This window comes from Enhydra lutris, unplaced genomic scaffold (assembly GCF_002288905.1).
Source record: "Enhydra lutris kenyoni isolate GAN:26980312 unplaced genomic scaffold, ASM228890v2 scaffoldscaffold54, whole genome shotgun sequence".
Lineage (NCBI taxonomy): Eukaryota > Metazoa > Chordata > Mammalia > Carnivora > Mustelidae > Enhydra > Enhydra lutris.
In genome coordinates this window covers 13,261,398-13,283,448 of record NW_019154138.1, presented here as the reverse complement: position 1 = coordinate 13,283,448, position 22,051 = coordinate 13,261,398, and the positions used below count along the sequence as shown (strand labels likewise).

Here is a 22,051-nt window from a genome sequence, read left to right as displayed (position 1 = left end):
CTGGTGTTAGAAAGTAACTTTACCATTAGATATGTTATTTTGGGTCTCCTTTTGTTATGTACCCAGCTCAAGGCAGCCAAGGGGGAATTTCCATATCAGGACCAGGGTTGGTTTAGTCTGCATCCCTAGGACACAGAAGAGGTCTCTAATGTGCCTGAAACAGATCTCACTTATTTCCAAAAGGAATTTATTTAGTAAAACTACCTTTATCCCAGGGGCACCTGGCTGGTTCATTTAGTGGAACATGTGACTCCTGATCTTGGAGTCGTGGCTTTGAGCCCCATGTTGGGTATGGAGATTACTTAAGAAAAATAAAAATAAAAATAAATAAATCTTCAAAACTACCTTTATCCCAAAGGGAGTGGGGGGAATGGACATTCTGCCCCCCCTTTTTTTAAATTCACCCCCGTTTCTCTATTTTCTCTAATGTTATCATCAGATACATTTAACAAACGTTTATCGAATGCCTTCGTTTATAGACTGTGAAGTCACAGCGATCAAACTGTGAGTGCAGATATTAAGACCAAGTGGTAAGAGTTCACTCTCTGGAGTCAGCAGGCCGGGTTGCAAATCGCTGGTAGTTTTTTTTTTTTTGTTTTTTTTTTTTTTTTGTTTTTTTTAATGAAACCAAACATTTATTTTAAACTATTATGAAATTACCATTCAAATACATTTTTAATTTATTTTTTAATATCAAATTCATCTCTTTGACCTTGTTTCATTGTATATAAGGAGACTTGGCTGTAATGAGTGTCATCCACAAAAAAGGGGAGGCAACAGTGAAAAGAAGTTGTCTCATTTTCAGACAGGCCTTGTTTTTGTTGGATGGTTTTGCTTAAAATCCAGTAGCCAAATGAGGAAACTCCCAGAAAGCCTGGTCATCAAAATGTTTGGCCGCAGGAGGTGCCTTAAATATTTTGAGGCTTAAGACCAAACCTGTCAAAACCCCAGCTATCAGACCTGAAGCCATGGCCAAGCTGAGTGTCCCAGCGCCAAAGAACAACTGGATGTCGATCCTAGAAATGGACTTCGTGGTCCAGTTGACCTCATAGATGATCAGCAGAATGTAGGTGATCCCGCCGAGCAGACCTGGCAGGCCAAAGGTGTAGTGCACGCCACAGGTGTCGTGGGTCCCCAGCACCTGGTTAAAATATCCCGGCAGGCACAGGGCTCCCCCGATGGAGATCAGTCCAGCCATAAAGCCCAGCACCATGGCAAGCCAAGGCGAAGCGATCAGATGACATGAGGCGCCCACAGCCACGCCTCCAGCCAGTACCGCATTGTGGATATGAGTCATGTTGATCTTCCTTTGGGAGTGAGCCAAGACTGACACAGAGATGGCTGTCACCGTGCTGGCCGCGAGAGCATAGTAGGTGCTGAACACGGCATTCTTCCTTTCTATTGGAGAATCCAACAGAGCAGAGTTGAAACTCGGCCAGAATATCCACAAGAAGAGGGTTCCCAGCATGGTAAACAAACTGGACCTCTTTTCTGTCTGAGTCACCTTTAGTCCTTTGAAATTCGCCTGTATCAAATATTATATTCACCTACAAGGAACATGTCATGTTAGAGAAAAGTATTATAATTTTATTTATTGATATAAATTATCATTTTTAAAAAGGAAACTTCCTTGGGGCGCTTGGGTGGCTCCGTTGGTTAAGTGATTGCCTTCGGCTCAGGTCACGATCCTGGAGTCCCAGAATCGAGTCCCGCATCAGCCTCCCTGCTCAGCAGGGAGTCTGCTTCTACCTCTGACCCTCTCCCCTCTCATGCTCTCTCTGTCACTCTCTCTCTAAGTAAATAAACAAAATCTTAAAAAAAAAAATAAGGAAACATTCTTGCCACTATATCACGTGACATAAATAAGAGATAAATGCTAGATAAATATAATACTAGATAGATATAATGAAACAGATACCTAATATTTGGTAGCTACAACATGAGCTATGTATAAATATATTAAAGTCAGTAGCTTTTGTATAGACATTGTTGCTTGCCGAAGGCTTTTATTTATTTTTTTTTTAAGATTTTTATTTATTTATTTGACAGACAGATCACAAGTAGGCAGAGGGGCAGGCAGAGAGAGAGAGAGAGAGAGAGAGAGGAGGAAGCAGGCTCCCCACTGAGCAGAGAGCCTGATGCAGGGCTCAATCCCAGGACCCTGAGATCATGACCCGAGCCGAAGGCAGAGGCTTTAACCCACTGAGCCACCCAGGTGCCCCTGAAGGCTTTTATTTCTAAGCCTTCTTGTTCCTTGGTATATAGAGGCATATTTGCAAATATCAGAAAGCTGTCAAATGCATACTAGCATAAAACTGAGATAATGCCGTCAGCATAAAAGGAGAATGCAAGAATGTACATCTGTCACTGTGGATTTGAAATTAATTAATGCTGATTCCTTGCATACCTAGAGTGCCCTGCTGGAATGCTCCTCATATTTTGGAGAGCAACGTGTCATGCAAAAATGCATGTGCACGTTTTGATATATGCCAAGCCAAGAACATATACGATAAATGTTCTCTCTTAACCATGCCTGCCTTCAAGGGGCACATAATTTGGCAGGGAAGGTAACCTGCTTTCTCTGAAGCCTTGCCAAAGATGTGTGGAAGGAGTTTCATAGCAGAAACCATGGAGGAGGAGGACCCAGAGATGCCAGGAGAGATCAGCAGGAATTTTTTGTTTGCCTGAGATTTGCATGGCAGGGTATCCACTGAAATTTCATGTTGGCTTGTGATTCAGAGGAGCTGCAGCCATTTCTTAAGATCTTTGGACCTGATGAGAAATAGGCACATGATATCATCTGCTCAGAAGTCAAGTCATGTGAGTAGGTTAGAGTCTGTGCTGGTAGGACTTGTGGGTTCTGCTGAAATATCCATTCCTTTAAAATGGAAAACATTTTAGCATCACGTCTGCATTTGTAGGCCTAAAAAATCCAGTGTCTACAAGCCATTAATATTGCACTCAGTGAGCAAGCCCACAGATGAATTTAAAAGTATGTGATTGTGTTAAATATTTGGTGGGATCTTTTACCTTATAACCATCAAGTAAAACACACCCGATCAGAAGATATTTCAAGATGTCATGATAAAAGTGAGTTATTGCTGTGCTGTCTGCAATGGTGAAAAAGGTCGTTTTGAAGCTTCCTTATCCCCCACCTCAGAGACAAGAGTCATGTTAGATTTTGAAGGGACGTCCTCGTTCTAACACATTAGACTTGGCGCTTTGCTTTGAACAGAAAAGATATTCCTGATTAACTTTAAGATTTGCCTGATTCTTTAGATGTATCCGTAGCTCTTTAAGGTCTATAGAACTTCTGATACCATAGAAGCCAATTTGAGCAGGGTGGGGACTGCTTAGATATGTGGGATTCAAGGTTAGGCTTAGGTGTGCATAAAGAATATAAAAATGTGCTTCCCTGTGTCTGATGGAATGCTTCCTTGAAATGTTCAAAGGTAAATGCTCAGGCTTTGAAGCCAGACGGTGTTTGAATTGTGGATCTTCTCCTAACCACGAGATGACCATGGGAAGGGAATTTACCTCTCTGAATCTGGATTCTTTTTCTTTAAAATGGGATTTAAGAAGGAAAATCATATGAATGGATAAAATAGTCTGATTGGCATGTAGCAAGTGTCAGTTGGCCCAAGCTCTGAGGCATAATTCCATGTTATGAAAGTCACCCTGATTGGCCTTCTAAGTCAACATTCTCCTGAATTCTCTGAGATCAGTGCACCTAAAGTTGAGTCTTCTTCCATATTTATGGTTTAGGTTATATTTTCAGAATTAACCTAGTTTATCTGTTTTTTTTTATTTTTTTAAAAGATTTTATTTATTTATTTGACAAACAGAGATCACAAGTAGGCAGAGAGGCAGGCATAGAGAGAGGAGGGAAGCAGGCTCCCTGCTGAGCAGAGAGCCCGATGCGGGGCTTAATCCCAGGACCCTGGGATCATGACCTGAGCCGAAGGCAGAGGCTTAACCCACTGAACCACCCAGGTGCCCCTTCACTCCTGATTTTGATACGAGTATTATTCATCCCCTCTCCCTGCTTCTTAGACTACTCATATTTTTTAAAATATTTTATTTATTTATTTGAGAGAGAGAGATTGAGATCACAAGTAGGCAGAGAGGCAGGCAGAGAAAGGGGGAAGCAGGCTCCCTGCTGAGCAGAGAGCCCAGTGTGGGGCTCAATCCCAGGACCCTGAGATCATGACCTGAGCCGAAGGCAGAGGCCTAGCCCACTGAGCCACCCAGGCGCCCCTAGTTTATCTGTTTAAATAATCAATTATTCTCTTACCTTTTTTTGCAGGCCATATCTTTACCCTTTGTTTCTGTGATGCTACCTACCCATAAAAGAATTTTTGACATCTAATTTCTAACTTTTCTTCTAGGCCTATAACTGAAACTGCCCACGTGACGTGCATATGTGGGGCCAAGGGGCATTTTTTAATAATCAGCACATTCAAAACTAACTTAATGGGCTTTTAACAGTGGTAACTTATTTTCTCATATATACTGTGAGTCAGGATCCATGCGGGAGATCCAAAGGTCCTCTGCTTTTAGAATCTTATACAGTTGCATTCGACGTTTCAGCCAGGGCTGAGATCTCATCTGAGGCCCGACTGGGCAAGAATGCCGATTCCAAGGTCTCATGGTTATTGGCAGTGTTCAGATCCTTGAGGGTCTCAGTTTCTTTCCTATCTGGTGACCATCCTCCTCCCCTCGCTGCATGGCCTTCCCATATGGCAGTTCAGAGCATGGCAACTTCCTTCTTCATAGTCAGCAAGAGAGTCTCTGGCATAACAGTGGTTATAGTCTCTTGTAACATAATCTTCCCCTGCCCCCATCTCCTTTGCTGTATTTTATTGGTGAGAAGGAAATCACAGGTGCTATTTGTTATTGATCTCCTCCTCTGTGGTTCTACAGTAGAAGAATTATTATTTCTAAAACAGGGCTTTGAGCATAGCAGTCCCTTACCACATACCCTTGTGTGCCCTCCCACTGCTCTTAGAAATAAATGTGGGTAGATTTTAACCATTTTTACAGTGAAGAAGGGTCACCTTCTACTTTTCCGCTATTGCATCTTCTCTCACCATCTTAGTCCAAGGAACTATTATATATCACTCAGACTTCTGTCTGGCTTCCATACTGCTTGCTTGTCTGCATTCACTATTCTGTGACTTCGAATGCATTCTCTGATTGTGACATGTTCCTGCTTACTAAGCTTCAGTGTTTCTCCATTGCACTGTAGAGCTAGTTCAGAGTTTATAACATGGCTGATAATGCTCTGCACAATTTAACTCTGCCAACATCCCCGTGTTTTTGAGTTGTTGACTCTGCCTTATAGGCTAGTTATTGTCCCTTGTGTGTGATGGCCTCAGAGTCTCCACACACAACCTTGATTTTGCCTAGGAGGGTCCGTCTTTCAGGTCTCACATAGTCCTCACTTCCTCCAAGCGTGTTAAAGACTTCCTACCATTCTGTCTTTTCTTTCATTCAATTATAATTTATTAATTACTTGTGTAGTTATCTGTGTTAATCATAAGATGGAGCCTTTGTTTCTAAGTTCACTGTTGTCTTCCTGCGCCTAGCAAGACTCAAACACAAGTATCTCAGAAAATATGTATTAAGCCAAAAAAGGAAGATAGGACCAAAATGATGAGCAGTGTTCTCTCTGAATATTTCAATTGCAATTAGGGAAACAGACCAAAGACCTTCCTGCACGGAGGTCAAGGGTGACAGAGAGATGTGTTGTCATGGTCTGTGGAGCTAAGAGGTATAGTGGACGAGCCTGGGACAGGCTCAATAAGGACCAGACACAGTATGTTCCTGGGAAGGTAAGGAGCTGTTACAACTGATAGCACTCTAGGAATCCTGCATCATCGAGAAACATGAGGCACTTTGGTATTGGAATGTTATCAAGATCTGTAGTGCCTCTCAGAGTGACAAGGCAGTTGATCTTGAAATGTGACAAAGAGGGAATTTCTTTTACATGATACTGTGTCTTCGATCTTCCTGTATAAACCAAACTGATATAGAAGTGAGGAAAGTGCTTTCTGTTTAAAAGAGAGGATGCTCATGGCCTCCTTCATTGGTTTTTCTTTTGCTATTCAAGTTTCTTTCTCCTATTTTTTTTTAAGATTTTATTTATTTATTTGACAGACAGAGATCGGAAGTAGGCAAAGAGGGAGGCAGAGACAGAGAGGGAAGCAAGGTCCCCGCTGAGCAGAGAGCCCCATGCGGGGCTTGATCCTAGGACCCTGGGATCATGCCCTGAGCCGAAGGCAGAGGCTTTAACCCACTGAGCCACCCATGCGCCCCTTCTCCCTCCTATTTAAAAAAAAAACATCTTAAACTGTAACATTCTTTCCCTTAGTGACTCAATATAAATAAAGTTTATTTATTATTTTCTTTTACTTTTTTACTTTCAGATTTATTTTAGAGGGAGAGAGAGTGTGTGCGCAGGGGGTGGGGAGGGGCAGAGAGAGAGGGAGAGAATCCAAGAAGACTCCCTGCTGAGTGTGGAGCCTGAGGCAGGGCTCTGCCTCACAACCGTGAGATCACAACCTCGAGATCACGACCTGAGCCTAGATTAGGAGTGGGACACGTAAACAACTGAGCCACCCAGGTGTCCCTATTTATTACTTTCTTTTGGTTTCTGGTCATTGGAGGTAAGGGTATCATGGAGAGCTGGGGAATAATGATTTAACAGTCTACTATCGAGGAAACTCATTTGTGTGGGATTTAGACAATGAAATATGAGAGTCACTCTGTCATCTTTTATTTTTCCCTGGCTTTAGGAACTCAGGCAGGACATGGAGGTGAATATATTAATCTTATTCACGTATAAGGGATCAAAATCTTCAGGTGGCAACTTAGATAGCCTGTTATATTAATGTACAACATGAGATGCTACCTAGAGACTCAAATGAGGGGGGCAGGGGACACGAGAACTCTGGAGAGGAGGTGGTAGATCTGGGAGACTGCTCATGAAACATGCAGATTTGGACGTATTCTTTCTCTTCTCTGCACATCCAGTTTGTAATTTTTGTTTTTAAGATTTTATTTATTTATTTGACAGACAGAGATCACAAGCAGGCAGAGAGAGAGGAGGAAGCAGGCTTCCCGCTAAGCAGAGAGCCCGATGTGGGGCTCGATCCCAGAATCCTGAGATCATGACCTGAGCTGAAGGCAGAGGCTTTAACCCACTGAGCCACCCAGGCGCCCCCAGTTTGTAATTTTTAAAATGATATTCTTTCACTCTTCATTAGAAAACTAATGTATGTGGAGTAATGACACTTGGTAGACCTTCAGTAACTGTTTGTTAAGAAATAAGAGTATCACCTACAAAATTCCTGGGCTGGTGTCTTAAACACACTGGGTGCTCAGTGAATCTATGGTGTGGGCGTCATCATTATCAATATCCTTATCATTACTACTGCTGAAGACCAACACTACTCTAGGCAGTTTCACCTGATGTGACATGCACACACAACTATGAGGCGCTTTTTTTTTTTTTTTTAAATCAAGTAAAGACAATACAGCAATTGGCTAACAGTCTTACAGCAAATATGCAGTGAGTTTGGGATTTTATTCTTTATAGTCTTACCACAAACCCCTTAATCTAACTAAAACATTTTGTATGTCCCACTGGAGTACAATGTTGTATGTTAAATATATAGGTCTATATATGTATATATATAATTGTGTGTGTGTGTGTGTGTGTGTGTGTGTGTGTGTGTGTGTGTGTATTTAGGAGAATAATGGCTGCTTTTAAGGTAGGTATGGGTTCATTCAATTCCTGCTGTCCCCAAACTAAGGCCTTTGCAATTATATTTAAATACCTAAATCCTGGGATGCCTGGGTGGTTCAGTGAGTTGATCGTTTGCCTTCTTCAAAGAAGCTCAGGTCCCAATTCCAGGGTCCTGGGATCAAGTTCTTCATTGGGGTCAGTGCTCAACAGAGAGCCTGCTTCTCCCTCTGCCTGCTGCTCCCCTGCTTGTGCTCTTTCTCTCTGACAAATAAATAAATCTTAAATTAAAACAAAGAAGAAGAAAAAAATAAATACAGAAATCCAGGTGAGGAAGTCCGAAGTATTTCTTCCATTTGGGCATAATTTATTCAGGATGCTCTTTGAGCATCTTTTTCAGGGTATTTTTTCTAAGAGTAGAAAATGAAACTCATTGCTCAGTCTTTCATCCTTCACAAATGCACATAAAAATATATTCAAAGAAAGATCCAAATTCTTCTAATACATGACTAGGTGGTCAGTCATGTGAGGGCATGGTTGTTGCTCGCACACTCTGACACATTGCGAGAGTGATTTCTACACAGAAAGCATGAAAACATATTTTGGTTTGCAATTATTATTTTTCTTAACTGTGACAAAACCTTCATTCTGATCTCCATTCTTTTTAGTTTTTAACTTAACAGTTTATGAATTGTAGGTTAATGCAGTGTCTAAAAAAAATGTTCTCATAATCCTTGAAGGAAGCAAGAATCTCTAATATTTTACCTCTTTTTTGCACACATTCTGTCCTTCCACTTCCCTCTCTCTGTCACTCCCTCTCGTACTCTCTCATTCTGTCTCTCTCACACACACACACACGCTCCTTCACCCTTCACTCTGTCTATATGTTCCAGCATGTGTGTTTGTGTGTGGATTTGTGTGATATATACTGTCTGAGTTGGAGGGAAAATGCTGCTTTCTTTCCAAATCAAAGAGAAAAATGCGTCGAGTCTGGAACAGCAACAAAAATAGCTAGCTTGACTCACAGTCTCTCTACTCTGAAATATAAATTCTATCCTGAAGGGAATTCTCTTCTCTGTCTAGTGCAGTCTACTCTCCATATATACACCCATAGTGAAATATGTGCAGATTCGAAAGTCTTCATAGGAACATGAGAGATCATTAATTTTGTATTATCTTGGTAAAAATGGGGGCAAGAAATTATTTATATTGTGGGCTCTGATTCAAGCTAGTTCACGTTCCAAAGGATTTGAGTTTCAGCAAATGCTTACGAAGCCTCTGTTTTAAGAATTCCACATTACTGGGCACCTGGGTAGGTCAGTGGGTTAAGTCTCTGCCTTCGGCTCAGGTCATGATCTCAGGGTCCTGGGATCAAGCCCTGCATCGGGATCTCTGCTCAGCAGGGAGCCTGCTTCCCCCTCTCTCTCTGCCTACCTCTCTGCCTACCTGTGATCTCTCTCTCTGTCAAATAGATAAATAAAATCTTTAAAAAAAAAAAAAAGAATTCCACATTACCCCCATTTACTTCTTTATGAGTTTTTCAGTTCCAACAGTAATATATGGCATTGGGTAGTCTTGTTCTAAGAAGATGATGAAATTATTTCTTTATGGTGGTGCTTAAAGTAATTGTGTTTGATTTCAGTGGGTTTTATAAATGTAGTAAAAAAAGGTGTCTGAAATGGCACATCATTCTAACGACAGAGGTAGAGGTTTATATGTAAGAGAACTGATGTTGACTATGTAAATATGTATTACAATGATCTTTGGGGATGCCTCAATGTTTGTATGAGATTTTCACATGTTGTGCAATAGCGTTGTACATCTTTTCGATCCCACTGGTTCTCCATGATAGTACAGTCATGTGAATAAAGCAGGTAAGTATAGTAGGCTCGGAGATTTATGATTTGCCTCAAGTCTGTCTGTTCCAGCTCTTATTATTTATAAGCCCCCCAGAAGCAGCTTCCCTCTGCCAAATGTACTTTCCGTGTGCTTTCCACCAAATCTAGGATAATGCTTGGATCAGAAATGAGGGGCAAGGGAACAGACACAAATGGAAAGTTGAAGCTAACTTGCTGTTGGTGGCTGGTCAGCACATATTCATTTACTAAAGAGAGAGGAGAACATCTTTACCGTGAGACTACATGTGTAATGGGGCACCTGGGGCCTCAGTGGGTTAAAGCCTCTGCCTTTGGCTCAGGTCATGATCCCAGGGTCTTGGGATCAAGCCCCGCATCGGGCTCTCTGCTCAGTGGGGAGCCTTCTTCCCTCCTCTCTCTCTGCCTGCCTCTCTGCCTACTTGTGATCTCTGTCAAATAAATAAATAAAATATTTTTTAAAAAAAGAATACATGTGTAAGAGGGTTCTTTTTCTATGATCAACATCTCTTAGTCCTTGCTTCTTCTTTCATTGCCTGAACAACTGTGTACAGAGAAATGAGCTAGACCCAAGCAAGCAGGGGCCGTTTCCCTGACAGTGGATTCAAGCACACTTAGACCTAGTTTTGAAAGTTCTTCGAAAATTCTCATAAAAGCAAAATGTCTAGGATTCTTAGTCAGTCTAAAGCCCTGAAGTAGGTGGGTGCCTTGGGTAATGAATGGAGACCACCAGGAAGTTGTCATTGAGACCCTGAAGTCTTTTAAGATAACGTGGGAGCTAGGAGAGCAGCAATTTTCGTTTCTTAAGGGATTTGTGAAATTGCGTGCCTGGAAATTTATGCTTATTTAATTCTTGTTCAACAGCTTTCACAAAGTATATAATTTTAATGACTGCGCTTAGCTGTATTATATTAATTTTAAAGAAAAAAAGTATAATTAACATGAAAACTATACTGTATCCTGTATTTCTTAATTTGCCATCCTAAAAAAATGTGGCTATTCTGATCATGACACCCTACCATTTGGTGGTAAGATACCATAATTACTGGAAATCATTGGATGAAAACAGAGAGATTCATGACTTTATCCTTACTGACACTAACTAAAAATGGATTGCATATTAAAAAATTAAAAAGCATGCTTAGATGTATTCCCAGTTTTGGTATTTCCTGGACATCCTTTGAATGCAAGGAGGTTTGGGGAATTTCTCAGTCTAATTTTCTATAAAATTAGAATCTTCATAATTGTCTTACATTACTCAGAAGGTTGTAAAGTTATAAAAAGAAGTTAAAGCATTATGAACAGGGGCGCCTGGGTGGCTCAGTGGGTTGGGGCCTCTGCCTTCGGCTCAGGTCATGGTCCCAGGGTCCTGGGATTAAGCCCCATATTGGGCTCTCTCCTCGGCGGGAGCCTGCTTCCTCCTCTCTCTCTCTCTCTCTGCCTGCCTCTCTGCCTAGTTGTGATCTCTGTCAAATAAATAAATAGAATTTAAAAAAAAAAGCATTATGAACACATTATATTAGTGGTTTTTCTTTTTTTTAAGATCAGAGATGTTGATCTGGTGTGATAGTACTGGCTCCTGTAATTTGTGCATCAGTAGAACTTGGGGAACTGGTTAAAATAGTTTCACAGCTTCACCTTCAGAGTCTATGATTCAGTACATTTGGAATGAAGCTGAAAATTTACATGTCTAACAAGTTCTGCGGGAGGCTAAAGCTGCTGGTCTGGAGACCACACTTTGAAAACCACTTGCTCCGTGGGTGACTCTAATGCCAGATTTCTCGGCTTGGTGTCCCCGGTAGCGTGCCGGGAGATTCTGAAAACAAAATAAGAGAAGTATGACACATCTTTCCGAGGTACCACCAGAACATTTGCAAAGCTATTTCGTATCCTAAAGAAACAACGTTGATATATTAGGGAATGAACCACAGAAACAGCATGACATAGTCTGAGAAAAACACCAAGCCTCCGAGTTGTTCCAAGTTTATAATTGCCTGCTTCTACCTGTGAAAGCTGTCACCTAATATGACTGCCCAACTTCCTGGAGATTTTTCAAACATGTCCACCCAGACATCGTAAAATTAGGGGTTTCCACAGGGGAAGTGCTGTGTCTTATTTAACTAACCTTGAATCCCTAGGTTCTAGCGTCACGTCTGGCAAAAACAGAGGCTCCCACAATCTGTGTGGTCTTAGGCAAGATTTCTTGCAACCTGTCTTGTGTCTAGTTGCCCCATAAGGAAAATAAGAACAACGGGGAGATAATATTTTAAGTTGGGCCTGTAATATTGGTTCAAGACAATATTTGATATTTATTTATTTACTTAATATTATGTATTTTTTATTTACCAAATATATAATAAATCTACTGAGAACTTACTGTGTACCACCCAAGCATTTAATTACCATAAATAGGCAAGTTGATGTAAGCCATTCCATACGAAATTCTTTGGGGGACCTGAGAATTTCACGCATACCAGTTTATAGTTCACTTCTTAATTAACTGTGTGTCTCACAGTTCAGAAAACACTGCTACAGAGGTTTTTATTCCCTTCAGAGGCAATGCCCGCCTGGGGGATATGCCAGCCAATAAAGGTAGGGTGAGGCATCCAGCCTACTTCAGGATTCTTTGTGGAAATTAAAGAGTCTAGTGGATGTTTAGGATTGTCTAAATAACTAATCTTTTGGTATTTAGATAGCAGCACTGTATTCATTATTGATTTCCATTAATAAAAGCACACATTCATACAAGCTACACTCTAATTAGAGAATTAGAAGTGCCTAATGCCTTAGTCCTACCGAAAAATTACAATATATAGGTTTAAATATTTACAAAAGTAAAGGGTAAGCTGTTATCTTTGGCAGTTCTGCGGGCTCTCCTGGAGGCTGTTCACGGGGTTTGACCCCCTCTCGGCCCTACATTGTACTCACTGCTCCTTAGAATGCAGGTGCTAATTAACTTTTTAACACTTTTTGCCCAGTACTAAAAGCCCAGCCTTCTTACATCTGTGCCTTCTAAGGGGTCTCTTTGAGTTACCTACTAAAAAGAGGAGCGCTTCCCACGGGGAGTAGGTATTACTTTTGTAATCAAAAACTTGAAATAACATATAACTTTCAAAAGGGCATAAGCCCCTCTTCCTCTTCCCAATTCACAAACAGCTCTTTTCAGTGGGCTCGTGTGTGGTGAGGTGGATTCCTTGTTCTCTCCTCTCATTCTGAGTTGGTTTCCAAGAGGTAGGACCTAAGCCTCTCTCTGCATCTTAAACACTACTTCTCTGGGGATTCTGGCTCTGATGAAGGAATCATTCACCCAGAGCAGGATTCTTCTCAAACTGGACACCTTGCTCTGTTTTCTGACATACTGTGCTTTGTTTGATAGTTTCAAAATATGTCCAGTGAGTGTCTCTCCACATTCTGATTCTCAAATAGCAGCTAAGTTCTGGATTTTTTTTTTAATTTATTTATTTGATAGAGAGAGAGAGAGAGATCACAAGTAGGTAGAGAGGCAGGCAGAGAGAGGGAGAAGCAGGCTCCCTGTTGAGCAGAGAGCCCGATGCGGGGCTCAATCCCAGGACCCTGAGATCATGACCTGAGCTGAAGGCGGAGGCTTAACCCACTGAGCCACCCAGGTGCCCCCTGGATTTTTTTTTTAAGTCCTATAGGAATAATATAGTACATATCACATAGTGCATAGTATATAGTATGGTACATATTCCACAGTACCTAGGGCATGAATCACTGGAGAGTGCATGGTTCCTGCCATCTGCTGCTAGTCAGAGTCCGCTTAGGATTGTTAAGTCCCACATCTGTTGGTTATGGGAACCCATGACAGTGATCTAAACATTTTAGTTTTGTTCTTTTCTTTTCATTTCCCTTTTTCTTCTCTTTTTTCCTTTCCTTTCCTTTCTTCTTTTCTTTCTTTTTTGAAACAGTATTTTCCTTTGGTTGTTTTCATTTTGTATAGCCGATTTTATCTTCATCTTTTTCTTTTTTTCTATTTTAAGGTTTGCTATTATAACTACTACCAATGATATTCTAAATGTTTTTATTTATCATTCATTCATCTGTGTATTTATTTTTGAGTGAGAGAGCAAGCGAAGGGGGAGAAGCAGAGGGAGAGGGAGAGAAAATCTTAAGCAGGCTCCATGTCCACTGTGGAGCCCAACACAGAGCTCGATCTCAGGACCCTGAGATCATGACTTGAGTCAAAATCATGAGTTGGACACCCAACCAACTGAGCCACCCAGGCCCTCCTCTAAATGTTTTTTAAATAGGTATTCATTTGTTCTGTCAGCATGTAGCCAAAAAAAAAAAAAAAAAAAAAAAAAAAGCTTATGTTTTGGATTCTTTCTCTAAGATAACTTGAAAGAGGTAGCATTACTAAGTCAAATGTTTGACTACATCTATATATCTAATCTACATTTATGTATCTACTTACCAATTAGCGATCTCCCTACTTATCTCTGTATTAATCATTTGTTCCCCTTACTATACTAACTACAGGGGTAGTTGCTATTTTAATTATGCAACAAATGTCCATATGGAAAACATCTGTAATTGAGCAGATGAATGAATTGAAAACAAACATTTATTGGGTCCCTATTTATTCTTATCCTTTCTCAGGAAGCTAGAAGTCATTTAAATATAAGTTTTAGGGTTTATGTGAAACCTAAATGAGATAATCCAATCAAATAAATACTTGGGCCAGAAATATAGTGGTTTCTTTATATTTGATGGTAATGGTCAGTATCTAACTAAAAGAAAAGACGAATATTTGGAAGTAAGAAAGGGCTAATGACAACGAATGGGAAATACAGAAGTTAAAATGATGTGGAATTCTCTAGAAATTCATGGATTTTCCCCTTTATGCTTTTCCTTTGAAGGAATGTCATGATGAAGATTGTATTTAATGACCATCCAGATTCCTAATTATTTTCCTGGGGAATCTGGAGAGCCACTATAGGTAGCTGCACGTTCTATATGAAATAGTGTTTTGAAAGCATAACAAATAGCATGGAGGACATGGGGAGTTAGGAGAAGGGAGTTGGGGGAAATTGGAAGGGGAGGTGAACAATGAGAGACTATGGACTCTGAAAAACAATCTGAAGGGTTTGAAGAGGTGAGGGGGTGGGAGGTTGGGGGAACCAGGTGGTGGGTATTAGAGAGGGCACAGATTGCGTGGAGCACTGGGTGTGGTACAAAAACAATGAATACTGTTACGCTGAAAATAAATTAAAAAAAATGATAAAAAAAAAAAAGAAAATATTTCTCTGGAGAATTTAAAAACAAGGAAAGCTCAGATTCCACTGTTTTTAGACATATCCCGGTGCTCCTCCTTTCACATATTTGTACTCAAACATGTACAAAATCCTTGCTGCCACATTTTTCTTTCTGCCTAGAGAACAGCGGTAAAGATATTAATTGTGCTTCAGTTATAAATGGATTGCCAAAAGGGACAGAACGGGTTGTGTATCTCATCAGCATGCCCTGTCTGGTATAAATAATGAGACAGGAACTTGGTAAATTGGAAATTTGTGATAAAAACGAGATGTGATATTATAAAGTCCCACCAGTTCCTTCTTTGAACACATTGATTTTTAAGGCATTCTGCAGGACTGCTAAATCAATGATTGCCTGTCACAAAATGTTGGTTAAAGGGGCTCTATTACTGGGGTCAACTACAAATTAGCCCAAAGGGTAAACAAAAAGGTAGTATAAATGTTAAAAAGAAAAAAAAAATGTCACAGAGATTGTAAAATAGAGTTGGAAAGGCACAGCTGTAAGAAAGTGTATACAGTTATTTCTCCCATTCTACCTAAGATTCTTAACTATGCTAAGTAGGAAGCATTGAAGAGTGGAAATATAACTGAATTGAATGAGGTACTTTATCACTTCAGTTATTTTTGAAACAGAGTTGGGATTTTCTTCTATGTTTCTTCAAATTCTCTGTGTCTTTCAAATCTGCTGATTTTCACATTTATCTTTTGTGAGCACCTCACAAAGCTACTATTTCCCAGCACGATATCATGATTAAAATTTAAACAAGCCTAAGAAAAAATATTGATATTTCCAAATGTCTTATACAAATAAATTGATGCAATTTGACTTGTTTCTTAAATAAAACCCAATTTTGGAAGAGGTCTTAATTTAATGTGATAAAAATCTGGGAATAGAATTAAAAAAAAATCACCTAACTTAAGGTCAGTATTCTGAAATCACAAAATACACTTGTCGTCGAGCTACCTGTCATGTCATGTCATTAGGGGAGGTTGCATTTCCATACCTCCAGTCTGCCTTACACCTTTCCCTAGGAGCCAGTCTCCTCTGCACACACACTACTTCTTGACCTAAATTATAGCCTGTGCAGTGAAGTTTCTTTCTGTGACTCTCCTCATTAGGCTGTGAGCCCTCCTCAAAGACCATGGAAAACCTGTATTCATTTTTGAAATCTCAGGGCCAAGCATGGTTTGATGGTGTCCAACAACCAATAAACATCAACAGAGTAAGGAAAAGGAACTAAGGAAGGAAGAATAAAGAGAGAGAAGGATACAAACAAAAAGATAGAGAATAATACGGAAAATTAATTCAGTTTCCTCCTACTGTTTTGTTGGACTATTTAAAATTATGGTCTATGTCAGATTCAGCATTACATCTTCAGGGCTAGAAGCATAGAAGCATAATCAGTTTTTCTCTGTCTCACCCTCTCTCCCTCTTTGTTCCTCTTTCCACCCTCTCAGTTTGAAAAACACTCAAGATGTTTGTAGATCCTTAATCATTTTTTTGTAAACTCAATGCCTAGTCTTTCACATATTCTTTTATTTTTGCCAAGACTTTAATTAAGGCAGGTAGAATTTTCGATACATTTTTCCCCCAGCTCTCTCTGGGCATGCATATATCAAGGTCTCACTACATTCTTCTAGTATTTGTGTTTCCATGCTACAGTCTGCTTATTTCATGTGACCACATTTAACTTCTTCATGTACAACTGTAGAAATCTATTTTTTTCTCACACATCTTTTAATATGACCTGGAGGAAAGAAAACAGGCTCTTAACTACCATCCAGGAGTTCCTTCATCCAGGAATGAGCTGATAGCACCAGATCTACAAAGAATAGGGTTAGGAATTGACCTGGGTTGACTTGATTTCAAGTCTGATGATTAATTTTCTTTAAGGCGAAGTCTTCTTGCCAAGGCTGGTTATTTGTAAGGTTCATATGTGTGTGAATTTCTTACTTGTATGGTTAGGTTTCCGATCTATGGCTAACCTTGACTATTTCTGTTAAGGTGGTGGAATTTCATTGTTGAGCTGTCTGCGTTTAAGGAAAGAAAAAAAGTGAGTTAGAATAGTATCTCTTCACTTACTGACTCTATGCCTTAATACATGTGTTTAGCTTTGTTGAGTGCCGTTCCCCACACTTTTGAGTGTCTTGGAGTCAACAGTATCAGCATAAGTATATCTGGAGTGTAAAAATGAGTGAGGGACGGTAAAGGGCGCTGCGTAGAAAGCATGTAGCTCCTAGTTGCAGATAATTTAAAGTCTCACTGTCCTTGTCCCAACTGGAATATGAAAATAGGACCAGTGATAGCTTATTTATTTATTTATTTATTTATTTGTCTAACTCTGTTAGATTGAAAGTTGATGTGTTTATAAGAAGTAAAATTTAATTTAAAATATACTACTACCAGAATATAGGTATGCCTCCCCCCCTTTTTTAATACAGTAAAAGAAGTGATGGTTTTGGGTCACGTAGAACTGGACCTGAATGTCCACTTCTTAAATTAAGAAATGGTGATATTCTGTGTCTTAGTCATTCAGGGCTGTTATAACAAATTATCACAGACCGGGTAATAACTAGCGCTTATTTCTCATAGTTCTGTAGGCTGGGAAGTCCAAGATCATGGTGCCAGCAGATGCAGTATCTGGTGAGAACCTACTTCCTAGTTTGCAAGAGGCTGCCTTCTTGCCATGTCTTCACAAAGTGGAAAACAGAGGCGGGGGGGGGGGGGGTTGAGAGAGAGGAGCAGGCTATTTTGTCTCTTATGAGGACACTAATCCCATTATGAAGGGCCACCATCATGACCTGATTACTTCCCAAAAGTCCCATCTCCTAATACTATGCCACTGGGGGTTAGGATTTCTACATATAAATTTGGGAGGAACACAAAAATGAAGTACATAATACCCTGTTGGTGATTTTTTTCTCCCATAGGTATTAAAGAACTTCTCTATTTAATGGTAGTGGAACAACAAGCAAGAGTGGCTCAGGTTCAAGAAATGCTTTCTTTAGTCATTTTCTTAGAGTAGAATTTCCTTAAACACATTCTGGCAAGATAGGCAGAGAGCCCTTGTTCTTTGTGAATCATAGGGAAATCCAGAAAGATTTACTCATAAGAGAGAAAGGTCTACCAGACTTCCAGCTCCATCAGCATGAAAGGAGAGGTTAGCTTTCCTCCACCTTCTTCCATCCTCTCCCCTCATCCATCTCTCCAACCCTGGCCATTGCTGCTGCTTTTTACTGTCAGATGATTTTGTTGATTCATGCTTGAATTGAATCTCCTAGTCAGTTCTTTGCCAGAACTATGCTTGCCCTGCCCAGAATGTAGCTTTGGGGCTACTCATTCCCTCCATGATGATCTAGACTTCGATGCCCGATTTTGAGACCTGAACTCTTAGAGATTTGCTTTCATGGTTGTGATTGCAGCCTTCCTCGATGATGGATTGTTAAACCCAAAGAGGCTTCACTTTGTCACCCATAGAATGTTGCATCATTGCCCTTCCTCCTTTTCCCTGGTAAAAACACTTTCCACCTTCTTGCCCCTCAAATGAAGTCTTCAGGCCATCGGTACTCCTACAGGAAATTTTCTTGAGCTCATATAAGGGTTTGATGTCATACTAACTTTTGTTTATAGCCACAGGAGTGTGCCCATCTTTGGGAAGAAAAGAGCCTGACTTCCCTCCTAAGAGGAGGAAAAATCCCTACTGTTTCTTTTCTAATAAATTTAAAATATGAAAATAAGACAAAACAATGAAAGCAACAAATCATTCAAAATATCAGCAGATCAACCTACTCTTAATCTTTGAATGTGTCTTCCTAAAGAAAATAACCATGCATTCAATTAGTCATTTATCTATTTGACAAATATTTATATCACTTTCTGAGATGCTGGAGAGAAAAATAAAAACATTAGGCTGTGTTCTTTGCAGTTGAAGATCTAAAATTCAGAAACAGTGAAACAGTTATGAAGACTGGGAACCTCCATCACTGGTTTTAAATACAGGTTTTATCCCTTTCTGTTTGAATGGAGATCATTTTTACAGATGCTCAAAGGCTTGTTGCAAAGATTAAAAGAATAAATATTTTATACCAGGCATTGTTCTTAGTGCTTGTACCATTAGGGAATGTAGAGGTATGCCTATGCTATGAACTAAGGATGAGGCCACATTACAGAGGAATGAGTTAATTCTGGAGAGGAGGATTAGATGGGAAAGTTGAGAGAATAAGAACGAATATCGTTTTCAAGCAGCTTTCACTCTGCAAGGGAAATATCTGTACCCACTGTACTTTATATATGAAGGGAAGTAATGCCCCCAGAGAAGTCAAACGAAGTATTTGTAGAGTGCAGAAGTGGTAACAATTCAGCTTGGGGACAACTAATTCTTGAACCTGAGTGTGAGTAAGTTAGGTAGATATGTTGGGGAGTCATAGGAATGCACTTACTTGAGTTTGGGGGAGAAAAAAAAAAAAAACCTTTGGGACGATTAGAAGCCTTTGGTGTAAAAGAATGTGTAAACCCTATTCTAACATTCTGTTTTCCTGAGATAAGCTCTGAACTTATCAACCTCTTTCATGGGGGTTTCTTGATCTGCAGCCCTACCTCTGAACTTTGACTCAGCATCATCCTTGTTCTTAAATGTAATCTTAATATTTATGCCCCCTCCTCCCAGGAACCTTGCTTTCTCTATGTAGCTGTCCTCCCATGTTACTCACCACCATTCTTTCCCCACAGCACTGTATCACATCATTTGTCACTCATCCCATCATTTTCTGGCCTCCCACTGGTCTGCCCTTCAAAAAAGCAAAAATCTTCTAACTGTAAAGTCTCTTGGGTGCCTAAAAGAAGGCTTGGCACATAGTAGAATCTCAGTAAAAATATACTGTGATAACCAAGGGCCCAAATAGGCAATAAACCCAACTGTCTTCCATTTTAACTACAGACTTCATGGATGGTGGCACATATAGAATGATATATTTTGGGTAACTTAGTGAATACCTTTTTAAAACTATTCCTGAAACCAAAGGTCTCTAATGATTGCCCAGTTAAGCCTGTTTTTGTCTAAGACTTTGTCTTCTCAATAGCTCAATTCATTTGGCCAGATATGACATTTGATAAGAGAGTTAAGCATTTTGTCTTTCAGTTGGGGGGGGGGGAAGTAACCATGTGAGGTGATGGATGTCTTGATTAATTTCATTGCAGTAACCATTTCACAATGTCTGCATATATCAAACCATCACGTTGTGGACCAATTTAAATATGTTATAATTTTTTTGTCAGTTACATGTCAGCAAACGTGGAGGGGGGTGGAAAGGAAGGGATTGTAGTCACAACCACACTACTGCCATTTTTAAGTGTCTTGGCTTTTAACTAGAGCATTCAGCTCCTTCTACAAGAATAAAAAATGAGCAGCCACTGGAGTGATTATAATTTTATTCTCATGCCTCTTAAACTCAAATTCGTCCTTCACCAAACATACATAAAGTAGTGTGCCATAGAGAGCCAGAGGTGCAGCTCAACACAGTGTCCTCCCCCACCCAGGGACTACTGACCATCATCCACATGGAGCAGACTCAGAATATGAAATGGGCAGTATTCCCTTTCTTATATTAGGAAACCAAGTCTCATAGGTGTTGAGGAAAAAAAAAAATCCTTGGAGTGTAAGAGTGACATGTCATTAATGTAGAGTATCTCAGTCTGATAATAAAAGGATGTGAACAACACTTCTGACATTATGAGTGTAGCATATACCTGTTTCCACGACATCATGCGATGACTTCTGGAAATTCACAAAGGTTTACAGTTTCCTGCAGTACAATGAGACCATGTGAAAATGTGCTAAAATGAACTTCAGACACTCTTGGGACAGAAACTCTGACTGCTGCTCTTTCTTGTGCCCTCCAAGTCTAACTTGGAGCTCAGCCCATAGAACCTACTATGCTAATAGTCTTTGTGTGAGTGAATGAATGAGTTCATGTAATAAAATACAATGAAGGAAGCTTCCACCTACCACAGTTATGACGCTTTGTAGAAGACATCCGCGGAATCCCTGGTAGCTTAATTTTGCAAGGTCAGGATGGAAATAGCTGCTGGTCTAAAGCATAATGATACCAGTTTACTTCTTAGGTATTTATAGGATTTCATTCCATAGGTAACGGATTAGCAAAGGCTTGATCGCTGGGAATAGGCAGCTTAAGAAAAAAAAATATATACTTGTCTGGGTCCCATTGTGTTATAAGAGTCATTCTGATTCTGAAAAGGTTTATTTATGCACACAGAACTGTAAAACAGACAGCTTATTAGTTTTCACAACCAGACTTCCAATCGTCCTCATTATCTGTTTGCAAAAGCAGTGGGTAGGCCACCATCCTGCTCCTGTTTGTGAGAAATGCAGAAGGTACTTTTCTCCCGTGCATAGTAAACATGGCTGAGATTTTACAGTTACACATTTTCATACAATATTTTTCACTTCTCTCACCCGACGTGTGTTACAGATGTTCAGTGGAATGATGCAGGGGTGAATGGAAGACATCTGTGTGCTCGCACGCATTTTCTGAAGTGTTTAATTGTTCCAGAAAGTTTCGGGCTCATTTTATAAACACAATGTTAAGTGTGTATGGATGTTTCATTAAGTTACAAAACTGTTTATACCTCTAACTGCTCCAGAATAAAATATGGAAATGGAATTTTATTTCCCCAGTTTATGTCCCGAATCATAGAGCCAGAGAAATGACAGGATGCATTTCAGTGTTGTCCGTCCGCCTGACTGCAGTTAAGAATCTGTCCCTGTTCCCATAATAAATTCAATTTGGAGCATGTAGAATTTGGCAGCAACATTTTACTACAGGCTGAGAGCTGGCACATGAGAAGAACACCCAGTGAGCAATGGTTAGGCCTTTGCAAAAGATGATGGAGGGGGAAGAGATTGTTTAGGATTTCATTGTGTGGTATATGTCTTAAAGACTGGTTTGTGAAACGAAATGGCAAACCCAGGCTGCCTTTGCCTCCTGCTAATTGGTTTCTATAAATTGCAGGATTGGGCACCAAAAAAGAGAAGGGTTTCCTCTTCTGTTGTCACCCTGCCCATAGCTTCCCTAGTTAACCAATAGTGGTTCAGAGCAGCAGTTCTTAGAAGGAAGTAAAATGCTGTCTTCCTGCT

The 22,051-nt window shown here is 40.1% G+C and overlaps 2 protein-coding genes across 2 annotated transcripts in view; one reads left to right on the top strand and one right to left on the bottom strand.

Moving 5' to 3' along the window:
- The window catches only part of LOC111157364 (cadherin 8), a 448,629-nt gene that overhangs the window by 150,771 nt on the left and 275,807 nt on the right, over window positions 1-22,051 (top strand). The gene's annotated exons all lie outside the window — the stretch shown is intronic.
- On the bottom strand, window positions 687-20,658 carry LOC111157329 (RH-like protein). The gene is made up of 4 exons (XM_022518653.1): window positions 20,644-20,658; window positions 11,317-11,437; window positions 3,031-3,110; window positions 687-1,525 (listed from the first exon to the last, which is right to left on the bottom strand). Exons 1-4 carry the CDS (start codon window positions 20,656-20,658, stop codon window positions 836-838), a joined length of 906 nt encoding a protein of 301 aa, XP_022374361.1. The 3' UTR covers window positions 687-835.

Excerpts from the sequence above, each read along its gene's own strand:
- LOC111157329 (XM_022518653.1), bottom strand. Across the intron at positions 3,111-11,316 it reads TTTAGCCTCCCGCAGAACTT|ACAGCACAGCAATAACTCAC; the intron begins GTTAGACATGTA and ends TCACCATTGCAG. Across the intron at positions 1,526-3,030 it reads TTTTACTTGATGGTTATAAG|GCGAATTTCAAAGGACTAAA; the intron begins GTAAAAGATCCC and ends TATTTGATACAG.